This window comes from Acinonyx jubatus, chromosome B3 (assembly GCF_027475565.1).
Source record: "Acinonyx jubatus isolate Ajub_Pintada_27869175 chromosome B3, VMU_Ajub_asm_v1.0, whole genome shotgun sequence".
NCBI lineage: Eukaryota > Metazoa > Chordata > Mammalia > Carnivora > Felidae > Acinonyx > Acinonyx jubatus.
This window is the reverse complement of record NC_069386.1, coordinates 66980066-67003290: the sequence shown is the minus strand read 5'-3', so window position 1 is coordinate 67003290 and position 23225 is coordinate 66980066. Positions and strand designations below refer to the sequence as shown.

The following is a 23225-nucleotide window of genomic DNA, read 5'->3' as shown; positions in this document are numbered from 1 at the left end:
GATTTTTATTTTTAATGTTTATTTTTGAGAGAAAGAGTGTGAGCAGAGGAGGGCCAGAGAGAGAGGGAGACACAGAATCTGAAGCAAGTTCCAGGCTCTTGAGCTGTCCGCACAGAGCCTGATGTGGGGCTCAAACCCACAAACACGAAATCAAGACCTGAGCCGAAGTCGGATGTTTAATCGACTGAGCTACCCAGGTGTCCTTTGCCTATTGGATTTTTAATTATATTTGAAGGCCAATTAAAATCCCAAAAATCATTAGGAAAAATAAAGGGGAAGTAGGAGTATTTTCAAAGGTATAAATGCACTTCCAAATGAAGTGGAAGTGTTGAGAACTTCAGCTTATTGGTAGTCAATCTGTGGTGATAGAGTGTTTACTTCTTGTGCTGCTTAGCATGGTTTCCATCAATACACATGAGCTTGATGCAAGATTGAGATGGATACAGCTTCATAACAGGGTGACAACTGCCCCTCATAAAACCCAGAATAATCTCTAAACACACAAATGACAATATAAAAACATCCAGTGTTTTTGTGCCTTGTGAGTGAATGCTAAACCATAGCTTTAAGTTGGTGTCAGGACATAAGTCTGTGTTTGAGTAGAGGAGACGTAGTATTTCACCAGTGATGTGATTTACCTGCAGATTAACTCTATCAGTAGAAAAGCAAGCTCCTATGTGATGGCATATTAATGTCACTAAATTGTCCTTCGCATTTAAGCCAATATTAGGCAAAAGAGCAACTTCTGTGTTTAGGCACAAATCCAGAATGCCTCACTCCCTAGACCTTTGGTCTGTGGCCCACCCGTCCTCATGCTGTCCCAAATACTGGATGGAACTTACCGCTGCAGTGGAAAGTACCAGGACCCTCTCTTACCCCTTCTGTTGATAGGCACTGCTCAGTAGTGCAAAAAAGACCTCTAGATAGAGACTTGAAAATCAACATTTTTATGCTGGTAATTTGCTATGTAATCTTGGGCCAGTCACTTATTGCCTGGGGGCACACACAATGGTCACATGTGTTAGATACATGTATTGTAATGAAGCAGGAATTAAATGTTCACTGTGATCTCTTCTAGCTAGAAATCTCTATAAATCCAGAAAATAGTTTTCTACTACTCTGAGAAACAGTGTGTTTCATTTCTGAGATAATACCTCCCACCTTTGCTCTTCAGCTCATTAGAGACTGTATTAGAAGACATTTCCAGCCAAGGTCTGGCTGTGAACTTGGGAGAGATTTGGGGGAGGGGGCGGGGTGCAGCAGGGAGAATTTTCATTGCCTTCTCGGTTGGTAAACGTCTTTAGCCAACTTGCCTCCTGCCCGGAGTACTTCCCCTCAGTAGTAATATTGGTCTTAGAGACAACCTTTTTTAAGTGTGCACACAAAAATGTTTTCCTCTGCTCATGTGTACCTAACATTGCATTTAATGATTTATTAAAGTTCATCAAGATTTTTTACCCTCAGAGGCAGCTTTGTCTCATCTTACCTTTTCATGTACTTTTATATTTGTGCCTCTTGCTATCCAAACATGCAATGAATTTTTGGAACACACAATTCTGCCACCTATTAAATCAACAGATTATCCAAGCATATAAATAATTACAAGGAGGTAACCTAATTTTTTTTGCTTTTATTGACTATGCTTTACTCATTTTCTGCTTTTTTTTTTCCATTTAATTATTCTGGTATATAGGACGCTTTCTTCTTTTTTTTTAATCTTTCTATTTATTTTTGAGTCAGAGACAGAGCATGAGCAGGGGAGGGGCAGAGAGGGAGACACAGAATCCGAAGCAGGCCCCAGGCTCTGAGCTGTCAGCACAGAGCCCGACGCGGGGCTCAAACTCATGAGCTGTGAGATCATGACCTGAGTCGAAGTCAGACGCTTAACCAACTGAGCCACCCAGGAGCCCCATATAGGACCTCTTCTTATGAAATGTTTCACTACTTAAGATATCCTAAGACTACTCCCCACACATGCCCACACATGCGCACATAGAGGCTACAAACTACTACCACCCACAAAATAAGCTATGAATTTGCAAAAGGTAAAGAAGTCTCAGAGGATTCATGACTCCAGGAATATAAAATCTTGGCAAATAATTCACCCTGAGCCAAAGCAGACTTTAAAAGTGCCATTTAAAAAACAAAACAAAACAAAACAAAACAAAACCATAATCAGTAAGTAATGAGTGAATAAGGAGTTTGGTGAATTTTATGAAAAATGCAAATAAGAAATTTCATTACACATACAGCTATAATTTACACTGTGGGGGAATGGATGGTTAGTTCCGCTAAATACCAACAGAGTTTCTGTTTTAAGTATATTACTTGCAGCTATTGTTGCTAATTACACAATTGCCATACCTTTGACAGCAGAGAGTTCAGAGCTGTTGTGGGGTTATCCTGAAAGCTGTCCTCACAGCTGCCCCCTGCTCAGGTCACTTTAGGACCAGGAGTTAGAAACAGGCCATCACTCAGCCCACAAAGGAGCCATTGATCACAGTGTAGACATTGCAGAAATTCCTCTCTATGATAAAGTTATTCGTAGAAAAAATTCCATAAACTAAAATTTTTATTCATTGAATTCTGCTTTCTCACTGACAAGCATTTTACAGTCATGTCATTACAGTGCCATGGTCATTACAGTGACTTCGAACAAGTTAACTTTCTCTTCCCTAGTCCTGTGTTGTATGGTCAAATGATTTGTGTACATTAACTGCTAAGAAGTTTCGTATTTTGAAGGACTCCTTTAATAATACAAATAATCACCCCCTAGTTAATTAGCAAAACTTTGAATTTTTCTAAATCACATTTGAAGACAAATAAACAGTAAGTGTCCCAAAGAGCTGACTTATGAACAGAATTATAATCACAAAGAATAAAGCCTGCTGATTTCCCAAGCAATAAATTTAAAGCTACTTCTGCAGAATATTCCATGACTAAGGAGAGGAGATGGTAGGCTTGAAAATGGTAACAAGTTCAGGATTACTGCTTTGAGAAAAACCTAGAACATCTCTTTTGACCCTTTGCCCTCTGGAAACTGTCATTCCATCACTTTCCTTTCCCTTCTAGCTTCTCACAAGAAGAGTTTATGTTCATTTTTGTCTTTTTCGTTGGCACACACTCCTTCCTGCATCAGTAAGGATAAAGCCTCAGCTGCCATAGCAAAGGCCAAAATAACTACTGCTTAAACAAGAAAAATTTATTTTACTTTTGCATAAAAATCTGTGAACGTGATCACTCGTCCTCCATCTCTTCGTTAGCTCCTCCTTTTCTTCTGTTGCCTAAGAGTGAACCTTTCCTGGGGCGCCTGGGTGGCTCAGTCGGTTGAGCGTCCGACTTCAGCTCAGGTCATGATCTCGCTGTTCGTGGGTTTGAGCCCCGTGTCGGGCTCTGTGCTGACAGCTCAGAGCCTAGAGCCTGCTTCCAATTCTGTCTCCCTCTCTCTCTGCCCCTCCCCTGCTCACACCCTGTCTCTCTCTCAAGAATAAAGATTAAAAAAAAAAGTTTTTTAAGAAAAGAGTGAACCTTTCCCAAGGTCCACATGTCAGTGTTCCTCTTTTCTGCTGTATACCTCCTCCCTAGCTAGTCCCAACTATTTTCGTAGCTTCCCCTACCAACTCTTTCTCAAACCCCTCCCAGGTCTTCCTTCCCACAACCAAAGTCTTGGTTCCAAGTCTTAGACCCACATCTCCTACTGCACACTAAACATTACCACAGCATGCCCAACCTCCGTCTGTAATTCAGTAAGACCCCATTGGAACGTACCCCATGTCACCTGAGACTGGCCCTTCTCGGCCACCCAATCTGTCATCTGCATCAGTATCCTCTTCCTAGCAGCCAAAGGCAGGCTGAAAGCTGGAATCATCCTTAATTCCACAAGATTCATTTTCCTACCTATTGCTCACTTCTTGGTTTTACCTCCTCAATGGTTATTCTTCTTTATAGCTTGTTTTCACAGTAGTACTGCTCTCTTCAGGACCTCATCTCTCACCTGGGTTATTGTAACATCCTTCTGTTCTGTCTACATATAGGTTTTCTGTTTCCTCTCTAATGTCCCTTAATATTGTATCTAGTTCTCTTTCTAAAACAGAAGTTAGATTACATCTATTTCTTTAAATGTGTTCTGTGGTTTTCAGTTACGTCAAAGGGAAGAGAATTGGCCGCAGATGGCATATATATTCATTAACTCATTGTGTCCTTACAACAGCCCTGGGAAAAAGGTGTATTGCTAGTTCATACAGAAGCACAGAAGAGAGTAAATGAACTGCCAGCGTCACAGTGTCACTAGTAAGCAACAGAATGAGGATAAAACATAGAAGTCTTATTTGACACTAGAGCTCTTTCAAGTATTCCATATTCTCTCCTGAATTAGAGCGTGGGCCTCCAACAACTTGCCCTTAACTCACTTTCCAACCTCATTTCCTCTAGCCTCATCTCACGTGTACCTACCACGATGACTCATTGTTTCTCACACCTGCACTCTTGCCTTGTGTTCTCATTAGGTAATTTCTTTACATTGTATTGTCCTGGGTTGTTTCTTGCTGGTCAAAATGTAGTCATTTATTAAGGGCTACCTCCAAAACCAGCTTCTCTAGAAATTTTCTGACATGTCCTTAAGTAGAAGAACTACCTCTTCCTCTGGTCTCTGACCACGTTTTGTTTTGTTTTGTTTTGTTTTGTTTTGTTTTGTTTTGTTTTGTTTTGAACATCCTTTAGGACTTAATTCATCCCAGCTTGTTATTTGAGTAGTTTATGTGTCTTTTCCCACTTCTAGGACATGAACCCATTCCTTGTATATATTCTATGGTGCATTCTCCAGCACAGAGCCTAATAATTGTTTTTTGACATAGAAGGGACTTCACAGCATAGTGCAACATGATAGTTAGTGGACATTGAAGATTTGGTGTGACTTAAGAGTTTGGGGGAAGAAATGATCCCAAAGAAACGTGGAGGTCGGGAGGACTTTAGGAAGATACGTAGCTATAAACAGGACCACAACGAGCAGAAAACTGTAGACAGAATTCAGAAGCCAGTGGGAGAATATTGGAGATCAGCTGCTCCTAAATCTGATGGTCTTTCAAATCACCTGGAGAGCTTCGTAAAAAAAAAAGTGAATCGATCTATTGCATCAGAGTCCCAGTGTGAGGGGTGGAGCCCAGGAATCTGCAGTTTTAGGAAGCTCCCCACAGAGAGGGCAGAGCAGGAGCACATTTTGTGGTTGCCTCAATTAATGCCTTGGCTTCACCCATCCCTTGCTTAAATATCTCAGGTGAGCTTTGGAAGTGGGAGAGAGAGGGTCTGTTCCCTTACTATGTTCTACATTCATTTTTACTACGTTCAGCCAAGTTTAGGAACAAGTTGAGGATCACCAAGTTTAGGTGATCATGAAGGTATATTCCAACCCTGATATCCCATGATTGTAGATAGGAAAGGGCATTGACAGAACAGATGAAATTAAGCTGCTTAGGGAGGAAAGGGTAAGGACATTCTGGGAATCACATGGCAAAGGCCTGGACTTGGGAGGTTCAGTGCCCATTTTGGAGGAATCACACAGCATGATTTCTGGGGCTAGCCCAAGTGCCATCTTTTCTGTGTTTCCTTTTCTTAGTACTCAGTCCACATGTCTCTCATGTATGTGCATTTTGCATTCCCATAATACAGATTTGTAGCATGTAATCAGCCTGATTTAAACACGTACTTTTATTTTTTTATTTTTATTTTTTGTTTTTAATGAAACATTTTATTTTGCAACAATTGTTAGCTTACATTCAGGGTAAAAAGTAATATAGACCTATCCCATGTACTGTTTATCCAATTCCCTCTCAAAGATAACATCTTACCAAATTATGATCAAAGATCATAAGCAAGATGCTGACATTTATGCACCTAAGAACGATGTTCCTTTCTCTGCTGTTTCCATCACTAGGATCCCTCATATTACCCTCCATAGCCATGCCCAGTTCCTTCCCACCCTCACTATACTCTAGTCTGGCAACCACTAATCTTTTCTCCATTTCTAAATCTTATTTCAAAAATCATATAAATGGAATCATACGGGATGTAACCTTTTGATATTTCTATTTTCCCTCAGCATGATTCTCTGGGGATTCATCTAGATGGTTGTATATATCAATAGTTTATTCCTTTTATATTGCTGAGTAGTATTCCACGATGTGGGTATGCCACGGTTTTTTAACCATTCATCCACTAAAGGAAAACTGGGTTGTATCCAGGTTTTGACTATTATAAACAAAGCTGTTATAAACATTTGTGTATGGGCTTTTGAATGAACTTAAGTCTTTTATTTTTTTTATTTTTTAAAATTTACATCCAAATTAGTTAGCATATAGTGAAACAATGATTTCAGGAGTAGATTCCTTAATGCCCCTTACCCATTTAGCCCATCCCCCCTCCCACAACCCCTCCAGTAACCCTCAGTTTGTTCTCCATATTTATGAGTCTCTTCTGTTTTGTCTCCCTCCCTGTTTTTATGTTATTTTTGTTTCCCTTCCCTTATGTTCTTCTGTTTTGTCTCTGAAAGTCCTCATATGAGTGAAGTCGTATGATTTTTCTCTTTCTCTGACTAATGTCATTTAGCATAATACCCTCCAGTTCCATCCACGTAGTTGCAAAAACACATGCTTTTAAAAATACCTATTATGTCTTAAGTGCTGTACAAGTTATGACACCCTGTTCTGGAAGGATTTAATCTACTGATCACATGTTGCCTCTTTCCTGAAGTTTTCCCCAATCTCTGTAAGCATTTTCCTCCAAACCTCTAGAGGGTAACTGCCCCTTCAATTTTGGCATTAGTGATTTCTTTTTCATTCTTTCAGTTATAGACATTTTCTCCCGTAAGTAAATAGTAAGCCCTAGAAGATAAGGACAACAGCATATACTTCTTTGTTTTCTCTCTAGCACCTTATGTATTTCCTTATACATAGTAGCTGCTCAATTAATATTTGTTCAACAAATAAAAGATCTCTGTGCTTTCTTTGCCATGTTGCAATTGATTAGAGAATTTGCTGTCTGCTATTGATAGATGAGATGTCTTATTTATTTGGGTTTTTGTAATAGAATTCCCCCAGTATACCCCATGTGGGTTGCTTTTGCCCTAGCATCTAAAATCTGAATAGCTTTCTTAAAGAGGATAGACATGTTCTGAACAAGAAAGATTAGTTAATGGGGTAAAACAATCACCTTCTCTGTTCTTGACTGTATTACTTTCAATTTATCTTAAAAAAAAAAAAAACAACTAGAAAAAACAAGGAAGTGAAGATCCTTGGGATTCATGGTTGTGCCAAGCCTCCAACCTTTTTGGAGCTCAAATAAGGACCTTAGAGAGCATCTGTCCACACTCTATTTCCTTGGTTTGGCAGACAGCAATGGAAACCCACAGTAAGTCTCCTTCATTCAGCTAGAATATATCTAAATTGCTTATCTGTGGGACTCCTGACAGCTCTTGCCTTGGGCATAGAATAGATGAAATAGGGGTCTGCCTGGATAGCACGATTTGAGGGGCGCCAGAAAGGCTAGCTGCTCCACACAATCTCCCCTGCTTCCTCCCCCTTTTTATTTCAGTCCTCTGTGCAAACAGGCTCTGATCAGTTCTAGTTTTTGGTGAGTCTTGGTAGGTGGTATAGGTTCCAAAACCAAAAGTGGGGGGGGGGGGTGTCTACAAGCACATGCATGTCTTCATTATCAGGATTGGAAAGGTCTTCCAAAGACTAACCGTGTGTTGCAATTAAAGTTGCAGATTTATTACGCAGGGCCAGCTTTGGTTTGCAAGCTGTCTCCCAGATGCCCCTCCCTGAACGAGGAAACACAGTGCTGTTACCTCTCACTCTGCACCTACATTGCCAGGCGGCTTGGGGTGCTTCGTCTACCAAGTGCAGAGTGATTGGCTTTAACTGCTTGTGCATTCCAGGGCAAGTCCAGGGACCCCTCCACTTCCACTCCCCTGTGGCCTGGGGGAGAAGCTCTGGAAACGGAAGCAGCCTTTGTTCTGCAATTAATCATTTGAAGTCAAAGTCTGTTTGGGTACTACAAGTGATAGCCCACAAACACTATGAAGTGGCTGATTGTGTAGCTGGTGAAATTCCATCTCTGAGAGGACTTCCTTCATTGTAAATAGAAAAATATCTTGGGAATGAGGTAGGGAAAATTGTCAAGCTTAGGAAGAAGTGATGGGCTCTTTTATCCTAGAATAACTTTAAGATTAGATTCCGGTGTGTAAGGAACTAAATCTTTTAAGTCAAAGACCTGTTATTACTTTCCTGCTGGTCTTGTCTTACCATGGCTGCTAGGAGACTGATCTGGGGAGCCTGGGGTGGAGGGGTAGTCAAGTCAATGGTCAGACTCCAAAAGAGAGAATGAGCTTAGAAAAGTGTGTGTCTGTCCAAGTATATAGCCCTTTCGGCCTGCCTGAGATAAATGATTTTAGGGTTACCCATTATTTCATACTGACTATGCTTCTCTTCTCTGAGTTTTATTTTCTTACCCTTTGGAAACATTCCACATATACTAGCTGCTCATCAGCTGCTGCAGTGAGGAAGAAATTTCCCTTTATGTTGAGGAGTTAATGAGTTTGGTCTTTGCATTGTTTGTGTTTTACTTCAAGAGTGAAGAGTGACTACTTATTTCATTGACTTTCATAAATATTATCGTCTGTGATAGTTCTACCAAGAATTCAATAATACCTAGTGAGTTAGTATCGTCAAAGTGGATAGAAATGAGGGAGGTTCCCTCAGCCCCTGGCTGGTCTCCATGATTGTACTTACTTATTTAGAACCAAAGCTGGACATTAGCCCCCTTAACCCTGGTTGTTGAGAAACAGCATGAGGACAGTACCTTTTAGAGACTTGAGGAATATCAGAATATCAAAAGACCTGCACAAATTCCACAGAATGCACAGAGCCTGACTTCTAATGCCTAGTCTATTGGGCACTGACTGGAAGGCTAGCCTGGCATAGCTATGTCCTTCTAAAAGCACAACATTAAAAACCACCCCTGTGACGTTAATGCTGTCTATGATGCAAGTAATCCTAATGAGGAAAATAACAAGATGTTTCCCTCAACCTTCTCCATCCAAAGTTCCAGAAATCATGTGGTATTGAGCTTTCTGAAGCAATGAAACCACTTTCACATCTCCACAAAGACTGTGCAGTTCTTTGTTCCTTGGCCTGACACTGCTTTGTTCAAGGCTGCATGGAGATCATGGCACAGGAGTGAATGAATATCCAGTTGGCATTTCATGTTTGTAGCTTCTTATGCGCTTTCCCTGACTTGTTCTCTTAAAGGGAGACCATAAAAATATAATCATTTGCTTATAGAAGAAGCTGTTCCTAACAATGATTGATAAAGCCAACCCACACTGGGTAGCCAGACTGGCAAGTTATGTATTTTACAATTGTGATCTTCAGTAGGTGCCAACACCTCCCTTCTCTGTCCAACAAGAACTTTATCCACCATTCAGAGGGCCCTAGGTGGAAACTAACTAGGCCATTGACAAAGGCATGTTTTTCTCCTTTTCCTTTGTTGATCATGTCCTTCCATGGAGTTCTCATACTTGTTAGAAAGATTCTGGTTCACATGGCCTTACATTTTCAGATAAGTCTAGTGACATAGTGGTTTGTACCTTCAGCTTTTATAATCCTGCTTTTTAGGGACCTTGAGTATTCCCTATGCCATGCTGACTTACAGGACCATTTCTGTTTTGATTGGTGCACAGAGCCTGCCTTGTTCCCTCTCTGGACTCTTTTGACCTTCTCTCTTTAGTGATGAGTGATATTAAAGTCTTCCTTAAACAGGTTCACATTACAGCTGGTCAGATTTCATGCTTTTACCAAACATGACTTTCAAGAACTGTGTTCCCTGCAATGCCTCCCTTTTCTTTGCCGCTATCCACCAGTGTTTCTGACACCATTGACTTTGAATATCTTCAGTGAAGGTGTATGCTTAGTCTGGGTCAGGCAGTGACTGTTGTTTTAGGTCACACAGTACTGGATGGGTAACAGAGATTCCTCTTTGAAGCTAGTGGCACTACAGGCAAAAACTCCTTCCGTATTCCTGAAGTCACTCCCTTGGTCCTATTATCTACATTACAAAAGAGAGTGACTATTAACAAATCTAACCCTGGTAATATCACTAGATTATATATTTTCCACTTTCTGAAATGAATTGGTCACTGTCATTTAAGAGAACTTCTAATAAATATCCACCAATAGATGTTTAAAACAGGATGATATTTTGTGGGGACCACTTACCCTTTTGTTTTCATTTTTAAAAAGACTTTGTATTTTGAGCGCAGTTTTAGATTTACAGCAAAATTGAGAGAGGGAGGTATGGAGATTTTCCATATACCCTTGGTCCCTACCCAGGCATAGCCACCCCCATTATCAGCACTCTTCACCAGAGTCCATTTGTTATGACTGATGAACCTATACAGACACATTATAATCACCCAAAGCCCATTGTTTACCTTAGGGATCACTGTTGGTGTACTTTCTAAGGGTTTGGATAAATATATAATGACATAGATCCATCATAATAATATTATACAGATATTTTGACTGCCCTAAAAATCCTCTGTGGTCTTTTCATCCTTCCCCCCCCCCACCCCCGCCCAACCCCTAGCAATCTCCATAGTTTTGATTTTCCAGACCATTTACTCATTTTTTTTTTAATTTTAATTAAATCCAAGTTAGTTAACAAATAGTGTAGTATTGATTTCAGGAGTAGAATTTAGCAATTCATCACTTGTGTATAATTCTCATCCCAACAAGTGCCCTCCTTAATGCCCATCACTGATTTAACCCATCCACCCACCCAACACCTCCCCAGCAACCCTCCGTTTCTTCTCTGTATTTAAGAGTCTCTTGTGGTTTGCCTTTCTCTCTGTTTTTATCTTATTTTTCCTTCCCTTCCCCTCCCCTATATTCATCTGTTTGGTATCTTAAATTCCACCTTTGAGTGAAATCATGATATTTATCTTTCTCTGACTGACTTATTTCACTTAACATAATACATTCTAGTTCTATCCATGTTGTTGCAAATGTCAAGATTTCATTTCTTTTTGATCACCAAGTAATATTCCATTGTGTGTGTGTGTGTGTGTGTGTGTGTGTGTGTGTGTAGTGAATTTTTAATGTTTATAGATTTTTGAGAAGTGTGTGTGTGTGTATCCTAGACTCGTACTTATTATTCAAAAGTTGTTTGGTTGACAATCTTGTTATAATTCAGTTATTTGAAATGAGAAAGAAAGGGAAAGGGAAAAAGCAGTTGACCAAAACAGAACAAAACAAAAAACATTAATTACAGTCACAGAAGTAAGCTTAGAGGAATGTTAGGTAGGATGGAATCAGATGGATCCATTTCATTTTTGTTCTGGGTTTATTAAAAGCAAAGAAAGCAAGTAGAAATTGGAGAGTAGAATAGAACTGAAATCAGGAAGATCAAGCAAAATTCCAAGCAAGACTATAAAAAAAAAAAAAAAAAAAAAGAACCGTGATGAAATGTGAGGTAACTCTTGCCTTTATGAGAAATCAGTTGGTACTCCAGTGGGCTCTTATTTTTCCCACATTTTAGCCCACCTGGATCTTTCTCCACAGTTCTTACCTGTGAGTTTTTGCCAGATACTGTTGATCTCACAACCTTAGAACATATCTGGAAAGTAGCAAGCAGAGGTGAGTGGTAAACTGGCCATGTTTTGATTTTTAAAGATTTGCTATTTTATCAGAGCCCCAAACCTGGAAACCGGTGGCAAGGGCTATCAGAAAAATCATCCTTTAAATTTTTTTTAAATGTTTATTTGAGAGAGAGAGAGAGATTGAGAGAGAGAGAAAGAGAGAGAAGGAGGTGGGGAGGGGCAGAGAGAGAGGGAGATACAGAATTCGAAACAGGCTCCAGGCTCTGAGCTATCAGCACAGAGCCCGATGCAGGGCTTGAACTTGTGAACCATGAAATCATGATCTGAACTGAAGTCAGATGCTTAACCAACAAGCCACCCAGGTGTCCCATGTATCATCCTTTTAAAAGGCTTTGTCCTCTTAATCAGTTATCCAGCTCCAAGATATTCCTGGACAGTTCTTTAGGAAGAAGACTTGTGTTGGTTCTCATTCTCCCAGAGAGGAAGGCTGTTTATTTTTTTTTTTCTCTTTCCCCCATACACAGGGGTTTTCCAGTTTTTTTTAATGGATCTCTTTCTGTTCAGAAGAAAACATATATAAATAAAACAGATAAAGCTTTTCTAGCTGAAGCAGGGTTTGCAGATGTTAGGATCTGGAGGATCCCCTAACTCTTCCTCCTCTCCCTGAGGCACCTTTGCTGAATGCTAAGGCTCTTTGGAGGACAGTTTGAACACACTGCTCTAAAGTATTGGTTTTCCCATAATGACAATCAGTGTATAACAGCCTGAACACTCTACCCCACCTCCTTGATACCTCACTTAGCTCTTGATTGGTTGGTGTGTTCAATTCCTATGGTCATAAATGAAGGCACTTCTGGTATTGTAAACTTCATGATGATTTCGGTGTGTTCTGTTTTGTATACATACTATGAACCAACGAAATCCTGGTTGTCAAAAGAATAAAGACATTGTCCTTCAGTCTCCTGAAGTCAGCGGGTTCTGACTTGGTTTGGTTTAGCTGTGGGTATATAAATCAGCCTGTAGAAGACCCAAAGGTATACCCAGTTTTTTTAAAAAAATTTTTTAATGTTTTTATTTATTTTTGCGACAGAGAGAGACAGAGCATGAGCAGGGGAGGGGCAGAGAGAGAGGGAGACACAGAATCGGAAGCAGGCTCCAGGCTCTGAGGTGTCAGCACAGAGCCCGACACGGGGCTCGAACTCACGGACTGTGAGATCATGACCTGAGCCGAAGTCGGATGCTTAACCGACTGAGCCACCCAGGCGCTCCAGGTATACCCAGTTTTAAGCTCTTCCAGAAAATGAGTTTGTAATAGTGGGGAACCCAAGCCTATGAATAGAAAGGCATGCCATTCTTTGTATTGCAGTTCACAACACCCCTAGATCTCCAAAGGGTTCAAGACAAAAGTGTGATTTTGTAGGTTATCCATCCAAGGATGGGAAAAATATTGTTACACTTTTCTACATTCTAAGCAGAAGCAGACTTTCCTCCCCAGATAGTTCTAATATGAAACCAAGGTTGCAGATCACTTCTATAAAGTAAGGACTAAGCAGGAATGTCAGAAAACATGTCTCCTGGCCTCATCTCATATTTGCACCTTTCTTCAGTAGACTTTGGCAGCATTTGAAATTTACCAGGGCCCTCAATAACTCTTTAGAGATTCATTATAATGAGGAAGAAGAAAAGGTAGGGATTTTAATAGTTTTACTGAGGCATTTATGAACTGAGAATAGTCATTTTTGTTCTCTAACTTATTTGTCTGTTTTTTCCCCTATATTTCAGATTTTCAGGGGTGGAGGGGATGCTGTGGAACTTTGAAATCAAGTCTAGTTATTTGCCTATGAGAAATCATGAGCAACTAACTATGTGTGATTTTCTAGAGTAAATATTTAGACCAGAAACAAAAATAGAACCAACATCTAGGCCAGAACCAAAAACAAGTCCATGCACAATGGAGCCACGGGGGAGACTGAGCATGTAAGTGGCTAGGAGTTAGCTCTTTAACTAAAGCAGAAAAGTTCTTACATCCTAGGTGAGAGGAGCAAATTCCAGACTCAGGAAAAGCTGCATTAACCTCACTGAGCCTCAGTCTTCTTTTGGGCAATGTCGTGTGGATACTTTTAGGAATCCTGGAATGTGTACATAAGTTGACATGTATAAATATTTAGCACATTTGGGTGGCTTTAATGCCCTTTCTTTTTGCTTATTCAGGACTCAGCTAATCAGTAACTAGAACTAGATTTTTAAATGTTTTTACTCCCCACCCCAGGGATAAATGGAAAAGCTAATTATTGTACAACTCTGGGTATTCACTAAACATTTAGACTTGATTAAAGTGGGAGGGGGGAACTACCAATGCAAATCATTCATTTGCCACTTAGGTATTTGCTAACAGCTCCCTTGTGCATGGGAGACCGCTTGATGTAGGAATAGGGAGGAGACCCAGAAATGCACAAGGCATGATCATTGTCCTCAAGTGGTTCCTGTGGTTTAAGAGAAATCAGACACCTATACAGTCCTAAAATGAAAAGTCCTTAAGTGCCTGAAGAGAGGCGCAAAGTGCTCTTTCACTTGGGAAAAGAGTAATTACTTCTGGCTAGGAGAGGTGAAGGAAGCTTTCATGACTTTGGCACTTAAGCTGAGAGCAGAGGAATGGGAAGAATTTGAACTTATGGAAATGAGTAAGAAAGTCATCGAGGGAACAGTAAGAGCAACCTGCGAGGCGAGAAAAGCCATGATGCAAAGAGCACTGAATGGATTAGCTGGGACAGGGAGTGAGGGGGAAGGAAAGGGTATTTGATAAGTAATCATATACAATGCGTTCTACACTGTTCACAGCAGTGGTGTTAAGTGTGGTATTATTCCTGCTTTTACAGATGAGGAAATTGAGGCTCAGAGGGTTAAGTGATTTGTCCAAGGACAATATAAGACCAGATCCATGTCTGAAAATGTAAGATGGACAAGTAAACTAAGTTTAGAACAGAGCGACCCTTGATTGCCATAATGGAGAATTTGAATCCTATACTGTAGTTCAGCATTCAGCAAACATAGCTATGGCCCATGGGCCAAATTTGGCCCACTACAAGTTTTTATAAATAAAGGTTGTTAGAACACAGCATTTGCACTGCTGTTCATTCATGTATTGTTTTAATGGTTCCTTTCACACTACAACAGCAGAGTTGAACAGTCGCAGAAATCATATGGCAAAAAGCGGAGAGGGAATGGGAAGATGGGCAAAGTGAGTAAACGGGAGTGGGAGATACAGGCTTCCAGTTATGAAGTGAATAAGTCACTGGAATAAAAGGCACAACATAAGGAATATAGTCAGTGCTATGTGATAGCATCGTATGGTGACAGATAGTAGCTGTACTTGGGGAGAGCATAGTATAATGTATAGAGATGTTGAAGCACTGTGTTGTACACATGAAATTAATGTAACATCATGTGTGAACTAAAATAAAAAACGAGAATACTTAGGAGCGCCTGGCTGGTTTCGGCCCAGTTCGTGATCTCGTGATTCATGGGACTGAGCCCCATGCTAGGCTCTGTGCTGACAGCTTGGGATTCTCTCTCTCTCTCTCTCTCTCTCTCTCTCCCTCTCCCTCTCCCTCTCCCTCTCCCTCTCTCCCTCTCTCTCCCTTTCCCTCTCCCTCTCCCTCTCCCTCCCTCTCCCTCTCCCTCCCTCTCTCCCTCTCCCTCCCTCCCTCCCTCCACCTCTCCCCCTCTCCCCCCTCCCCCTCTCCCCCTTTCCCCCTCCCTCCCTTTCCCCCTCTCTCCCTGCCCTGCTCTCTCTCTCTCTTTTTCTCTCTCTCTCAAAATAATTAAATAAACTTAAAAAAAAAATGAAAATACCCAGAAAAAATTATAGAAACTCAATATAAATTCCCTTTCACAATCTAAGGCACTGATCTTTTGATTATCTTTCAGCTGTTGTAAAAGGATCTAACACTCTGCATTCTTTTCTACTTTATAGATCAGCCTTAAAATGGAATAGACTATACTTTAAAAATATTTTTTTCTAATGTTTATTTTTGAGAGAGAGAGACAGAGCATGAGCTGGGGAGGGACAGAGAGAGAAGGAGACACAATCTGAAGCAGGTGCCAGGCTCTGAGTGGTCAATACAGACCCCAACACAGGGCTCGAACTCACCATTAGATCATGACCTGAGCTGAAACCAGATACCCAACCAACTGAGCCACCCAGGTGCCCTTGGATGGACTATACTTTTAAGATAACGTACCTCAGCGTGCCTGGGTGGCTCAGTCGGTTAAGTGTCCAACTTCGGCTCAAGCCATGCTCTTGCGGTTTGTGGGTTCGAGCTCCACGTTGGGCTCTGTGTTCATAGCCCAGAACCTGGAGCCTGGTTCAGATTTGGTATTTCCCTCTCTCTCTACCCCTCCCCCACTCATGCTCTGTCTCTCTCTCTCTCTCTCTCTCAAAAATAAACAATAAAAAAATGTTTTTAAAAAGACAACATACCCTTAAAATCAACAACTTGATTTTATATATCTTAAATATATAGCTTATCTAGCCTAAATGATCTATATTGGAATTGTCTGGGATATAGCTATGATTCCAATATTAAAGAAAAATAACTTGTCCTACAAAAAAAAATTAAAATATTTACTCTCTGGCCATTGCAGAAAACCTTTGCTAACCCTGGCTATAGTTGATTGAGAGTCACTAAAAGATTTCAAGAAGGGAAGTGACATTCTTAGAGTTATACATTACCAATTGAGACTGCACTCATCAGTAGGATGGAGTGGGGGAGGAAGATCAATTAGAAGGCTAGTTCAGTAGTCTGGGATCTCATCCCTTGACTCCCTGACTTGTCACACTAGCCTTCCAGCAAGTCTCCCAACCAAAACGTTGAAGCTTAGAGATTTCAGGTGGGCAGCAACAATGAGTGAAGGGCACTGAGTGTAAGAAAGTCATCTGTGTGGACAAGCTGGTAGATGGCACCGCCTGACCACCTCAGGACTGCCATACGCCAGCAAGTGACAGGAAGCGCCACACACTGAGAGGCTGAGGTGCAGAGATGCCACTCTGTTGCTGTGCCTTCCAGTTGTGTAAGAGAGGTCAGAACGCTGACTTCTTATGTGAAGTCTCTGCATTTAAGAATGTTAGCAACTGAATTCAAAGTTACTTAAACCACCTGTGGCTGATGAAAACTGAATCTCAGTTTATTTAAACCCTCTGAAGTTGATCACACTGCAAGACCTCTGCTTTGCAGTCTCTTCCCACGTGATTTCTAAAACCCTGATTCTTTGTCAGTTTCCTGTGAGAAAGTCTGAGTGGTCTAGACAGAAGGCCAAACCAGTCACGGCATTCCTTAAGTCAGAGCCTAATCCAGACCAAGACCCTAACTCTCTTCAATTCTATAAAGGCTGAAAGAGGTGCAGAATCTGCAGGAGAAAAGTTTGAAGCTAGCAAAGATTGGTTCGTGAGATTTCTGGAAAGAAATCATCTCCATAACTTAAAAGTATGAGGTGAAGCAGCAAGGGCTGATGTGGAAGCTATAGCAAGTTATCTAGAAGAGCTAGCTGAGATCATTAATGAAGGTGGCTATGCTAAACCACAAGTTTTGAATGTAGACAACAATCTTCTGTTGGAAAAAAAGATGCCATCTAGAACTTTCATAGCTTGAGAAGAAAAGTCAGTACCTGGCTTCAAAGCAGAAACTGACTCTCTTGTTGGGGGCTTATGCAGTTGGTGACTCTAAGTTGAAGGCGATGTTCACTTACCATTCTGAACATCCTAGGACCCTTAAGAACTGTGCCATATCTGCTCTATCTGTGCTCTATAAATGGAACAACAAAGCCTGGATGATAGCACATCTTTTAACAAAATGGTTTGCTGAATATTTTAAGCCTGCCGTTGAGATGTACTGCTTAGAAAAAAAGATTCCTTTCAAAATATGACTGTTCATTGACACTTCACACGGTCACTCGAGCTCTGATGGAGATGTACACTGAGATGAATGTTGTTTTCATACCTGCTAACACAACATCCATTCTGCAGCCCATGGATGAAGGAGTCATTTCAACTTCCAAGTTTTATTATTTAAGAAATATATGTTATAAGTCTTTAGCTGTCATAGATAGCTGAGGGATCTGGAGAAAGTATACTGAAAACTTTCTGGAAGGGATTCATTATCTAGATGTCATTAAGAACATTCATGATTCATGGAAAGAGGTCAAAATATCAACATGAACAGGAGTTTGGAAGAAGTTGATTCCTGCCCTCATGGATGACTTTGAGGATTCAAGACTTCAGTGGAGGAAGCTGCTGAAAATTTGGTGGAAATAGCAAGAGAACTAGAACTAAAAGTGGAGCCTGAAGATGTGACTGAGTGGCTGCAATCTCATGATAGAGTTTTAATACATGAGGAGTTGCTTCTTTCAGATGAGCAAAGAAAGTGTTTTTTGAGATGGAATCTACTTTTGAAAAAAATCATGTGAAGATTGTTGAAATGACAACTAAGGATTTAGAAAATTATGTAACCTTAGTTGATAAAATGACAGCAAGGCTCGAGAGGATTTGATTCAACTTTGGAAGAAGTTCTACTGTGGGTAAAATGCTATCAAACAGCATTGCATGCTACAGAGAAGCCATCCATGAAAAGAAGAGTCAGTTGATGTAGCAGACTTCATTGTTGTCTTATTTAAAAAAAAATTGCCACAGGCACCCCAACCTTCAGCAATTACCACCTTGGTCAGTCAGTGGCCATCAACCTTGAAGCAAGACCCTCCGCCAGCAAAGATTACAGCTCACTGAAAGCTCAGATGGTTAGCATGTTTTAGCAATAAAGTATTATTTAATTAAGGTATGTACATTTTTTAGACGTAATGTTATCACTCAATAGACTGACGTATACTGTAAACATAACTTTAATTTTCATTGTGAAGCCAAAAAATTCATGTGACTCTCTTTATTGCAACATTCGCTTATTACAGTGGTGTTGAACAAAACCTGCAGTATCTCCAAGGTATGCCTGTAGCTTCTCTTATTTTATTTGGTTGAGAAATTTTTGCCATACCTACACCAAAGTTGAGCTTCTAGATAGGACTTTTGGAATCTGTGTTCAGATCTGAAAAATTAGAGTGAATTCTTTGGTTTGCTTTCAGGACACATCTTAATGATATTCCTGTGAGATAATATTTTGTGAATAACACCACCTACTTCACGTGTAGTCAGAAATTGTTGTCATGCATTCTTAAGAAGTTCCTTTACCTCTATGATGGGAGATTCCATAATGGCTCTCCTTTATTGACCATTTGCTCTATACCTGGTATACTGTTTTGCATATATTCATTTAATCTTCACAATAAGATGTGGTTGATTTTTTTTTATTTTTTTTTAACGTTTATTTATTTTTGAGACAGAGACAAAGCGTGAACGGGGGAGGGTCAGAGAGAGGGAGACACAGAATCTGAAACAGGCTCCAGGCTCTGAGCTGTCAGCACAGAGCCCGACACGGGGCTCGAACTCACGGACCGTGAGGTCATGACCTGAGCCGAAGTCAGACGCTTTACCGACTGAGCCACCCAGGTGCCCCAAGATGTGGTTGATTTTAATCTCAATTTTATAGATAAAGAAACTGAAACTGAAATTTAGAAAAGTCGATTAACTTGCTCTAAGTCTTCTAATAACTGCCAGAGTTAGAATTGGAATCAAGTCTAACTGATGCTGAAGCTCCTTGCACCAAGCTGTGTCTTCTCCCAATCCTTTGTGACTTTCAAGAATACCCTTTGAAAAGGAGATGATAAAATGGAAGGTGAATGTTTGGAGAAGAGCAGGGTAGAATCACTGAGATCAGAGTTGTCCTGGGAAGTCCAGGGTGTATGTGACTGCCTGTAGTCTACAGAGCAGCCACTGAGCAGTAGTAAAAGGTTTGCAGTGGGGAAAGAACCTTAGGTTGGCTCCTCTCCTTCCTGCCTCCACACCCCCAACCGCTACCATTGCCCCGACATCCAGAGAACATGGAGAGAGGCTCCAAGGGATCTGGGCGTTGGGTAAGGGCATTGCTGAGCAGGAGCATGATAGAAGCCCAACTTTGAAGCAAGAGACCAGAATTCTCAATGGGAAAATGAACTACTAAAGCAAAAGATGACCCCCAAAAGCTCCCTAGAAGGTAGGGGGCATGGAGGGAAATAGTAACTCCAAACCATTTCATTGAAACAGTCACTGATGGGTGTGCTTTTTGAAAGCAAATCTTTCTGGAGAGAAGCCAAGAAGAGAAGATTCTGCAAACTGGGACCTCATTACAGCACCATCATCTTGGTTTGCAAATGCCCTACTAGTCGGAGTCTCCAATGCAGTCTGACCTGGATTTGATCCTTTCAGCGCATTCTCCTCTTGTGCGGGTACAGTCTTAGTTACTGCTGCAAACACAAATGTTTAGTGCGTGGTGTGGCGTATACACTCAGACCTATGTCAGCGTTGAGAAGCGCCCATTCCTGGGCAGCTCTGAAGATGTATTTCTTAGGCTATATAAATCACTACTCATCTTTGTCTCATTTTTATTTCTTTTCTGATGCTCAGGTCAGCATGTCGAATTCATCGTAGCTAACTTGTGCATATGGGCAGAGAGATTGGATTACCAACCATGTGTTTTAAGTAAATTGTGTAAAATTAGCTAAGTAAAGAAGTAAGGCACTCAACTATTTCTTTGATATTAAGCAAGTATGTGAGTAATATTGAGCAAAAGATTTTTATCAGAGGCCCTAAAGAAAAAGCACATTCAATTTTTTTAATGTTTGGGTTGCTGGATCTTTACTTAATCTTTAAAAAATATTTTTGAAAAAATTTTGAAAATAAAGAAACATACAAAAGACAATACAACACACCCATATTCCCACCACGTGGAAGTAGCTATTAGCATTTTGCCACATATTCAATATTTTGTAATTAAAAAATTGAAGCATTACAGATAAAAGTGAAATTTTATTTGACATGTTACCTCCCAATGCCATTCTCGTCTTCCATGTTACTAGTGATAAACTCTATCATGAAACCAGTGAGTGGCTTTCCACTCTCTGTATACATACAGGCAGATGTTTGTATGTATGTTTATACACACATGCAGGCATCTATGAACAATATGGTTTTGCGGGTACTGTTTACATAGGTGCACAGTGTAGCAGACTGCATGCTTGGTAACAACAGTAGGAAACCTATAGTGAGTGATTATGCTGTGCCTGGAGCTGCACAAGAGAGAGTCTCCATCCTTTCAGTGACTCTTGGCAGCAGCACTGTTGTTGTTATCCTCCTTTTAGAAAATGAAGGTGCACAGAGAGGTTACTTGCCCAGGGTCACACAGCTGATTAATGGTGGGGCCAAGAATTAGTCCCACCATCACGGTCTGGAGCCCGAGCCCTTGACCATCATGCTAGATGGCCTCTTCGCTGTATCACTGTGCAGAATTCTTCACTCTCTCAATATCATGTTTTGGATATCTGTAATTGTTGATTTTGTAAATCTGGTTTATTTCTTTTCACAGTTGTGTTGTAAATCTGGTTTATTTCTTTTCACAGTTGTACCCTACTCCGTTAAGTGAGTATAGTATATAAGCAGCATTGCATGGGGCTCAGGACCTGTAAAATAGGAATAGTGAAAATATCGACCTCACAAGGCTGGGTGAGAATTAAATGGTTTAATTCAAATAAAGCAGGTAGAGTAGTATGTGGTACCGAGCAAACATCCAATAAATGTTAGCTGGTATTACTTGCTATTATCATCTATCCATTATTCTAATGAACATAATCACTAGGTTGTTTCCGGCTTTTCATTATTGCATATATTGCTCCAGAGAAAGCCCTGTGTCTGTATACAAAGGTTTCATTTGGTTATCTCCCTAGAAGAGGAATTGATGACTCGTAGGGAGTGCATGTTCTCAGTTAAACCTGGTATTGCCAGAGCCAGCTATACTAATCTCCACTCCTCCCTAAATGCACTGTGCAGAGGTTCCCTTCTCCCCACAGCCTCAGTAAGAGTTGATATTATCTGACTGCTGGATGTGCAAATTTGATGACATAATTCATATACTATGAAGTCCACCCTTGTTAAAGTGTGCAAGTCAGTAGTTTTTAGTATCTTCACCAGTATGTGCATCCATCACAACTACCTAATTCTAAGAGAAACCCCTTAACCCATTAGCAGTCATCCCCACTGTCCCCCATGCCGACCCCTACTTGCTCATCTGCTTTCTTTCTCTGTAGATTTGCCTACTCTGGACATTTCCTATAAGTGGAATCGTGTGCTTTGTGGATTGTTGAGGTTCATCCGTGCTGTAGCATGTATCAGAACTTCACTCTTTTTCACGGCCCAGCAGTACTCCACTGTGTGAACGTACTGCATTTTGTTCGTCTGTTTCGGTTGTTTCTACCCCTGGCCATTATGGATAACATTGCTATAAACATTTATATGAAAATTTTGGTATGAACATATATTTTCCTTGTCTTGGATATACATACATATTTATATACCCAGCCATGGAATTGCTTGGTCCTTTGGTAACTATGCTTACCATATTGAGAAACTGACAAAGTGGCTGCACCATTTTGCAGTCCCTTCAGCCATGTCTGAGGGCTCCAATTTCTCCACATCCGTACTTCTGACATTTGCTACTTTCTTTTTAATTCTCACCATCCTAGGGGATATGCAAATATCTCGTGGTTTTGATTAGCATTGCCCTGATGACTAATGATATTGAGCATGTTTTCATCGGCTTGGTAGCCTTCGTATGTCATCTTTGGCCTATTTTTTCATTGGGCAGTTTGCCTTTTTATTGGAGTTATTGGAGTTCTCCGTGTGTGTGTGTGTGTGTGTGTGTGTGTGTGTGTGTGTGTGTGTATTCTGAATATAGGTCCCTTATCAGATACATGATTTACAAATATTTTCTTCCATCTTGTGGGTTGTCTTTTCACTTTCTTGATATGAATTGGTATATTTTAATATTTGTAGTTTTCATATGTTTCCTCAAACTTGAGTTTTCAAAGTTGTCTATTATCTGCTGACTGGATCACAAGCCAGAGAGCCCACGTAAGTATCTACTCAGAGTAAAGTGTATGCATCTAGTATTCCCCAGATCAGAAAACGCTCCTGCATTGGTCACAGAAACAGACTTTCTGAAGTCATCTATGTGAGCCTCTCAGCCAGTGAAGGAAAGTCAGTTTTAATAACGTAGAAAACATGCCTTCACACCTAATTAGTGTTTGAATTTGATAATCAAAGGCACCGAGAAACCATTCCTTGTATTTCCAAACTGCCAGTTGGTTAAAATTCAAAAGCATTTGGATTCCTGTTTAACCTGGCCTCTTCCTTTTTTTTTTTCTTTCTCCTCCTCCTCTCTTCACCTCCTCCTCCCTCCCCCCTCCCTGTTTTGATTTCAGATTGAAAATGGCTCAGGAATCCGTCAGCAAGTTGACGTCAGAGAAGAAAGTGGAGACGAAGAAAATCAATCCCACAGCTAGTCTGGTGAGATGCATTTTTCAGCCTAACCTCAAGATTTTTCATTATAACTGAGGTGTAGCCAGGAATGTGTCTAAATTTAAAGGACAAAACTCAGAGGAA

At 40.6% G+C, this 23225-nt stretch overlaps 1 protein-coding gene across 5 annotated transcripts in view; it reads left to right on the top strand.

The window, feature by feature from the left end:
* The window catches only part of FMN1 (formin 1), a 428640-nt gene that overhangs the window by 392296 nt on the left and 13119 nt on the right, over window positions 1-23225 (top strand). For all 5 annotated transcript variants that reach the window (XM_053224212.1, XM_053224213.1, XM_027066879.2 and 2 more), the window contains one exon: window positions 23045-23129. In XM_053224212.1, coding sequence (XP_053080187.1) covers window positions 23045-23129 — 85 coding nt within the window. The remainder of the gene's footprint in view (window positions 1-23044; window positions 23130-23225) is intronic.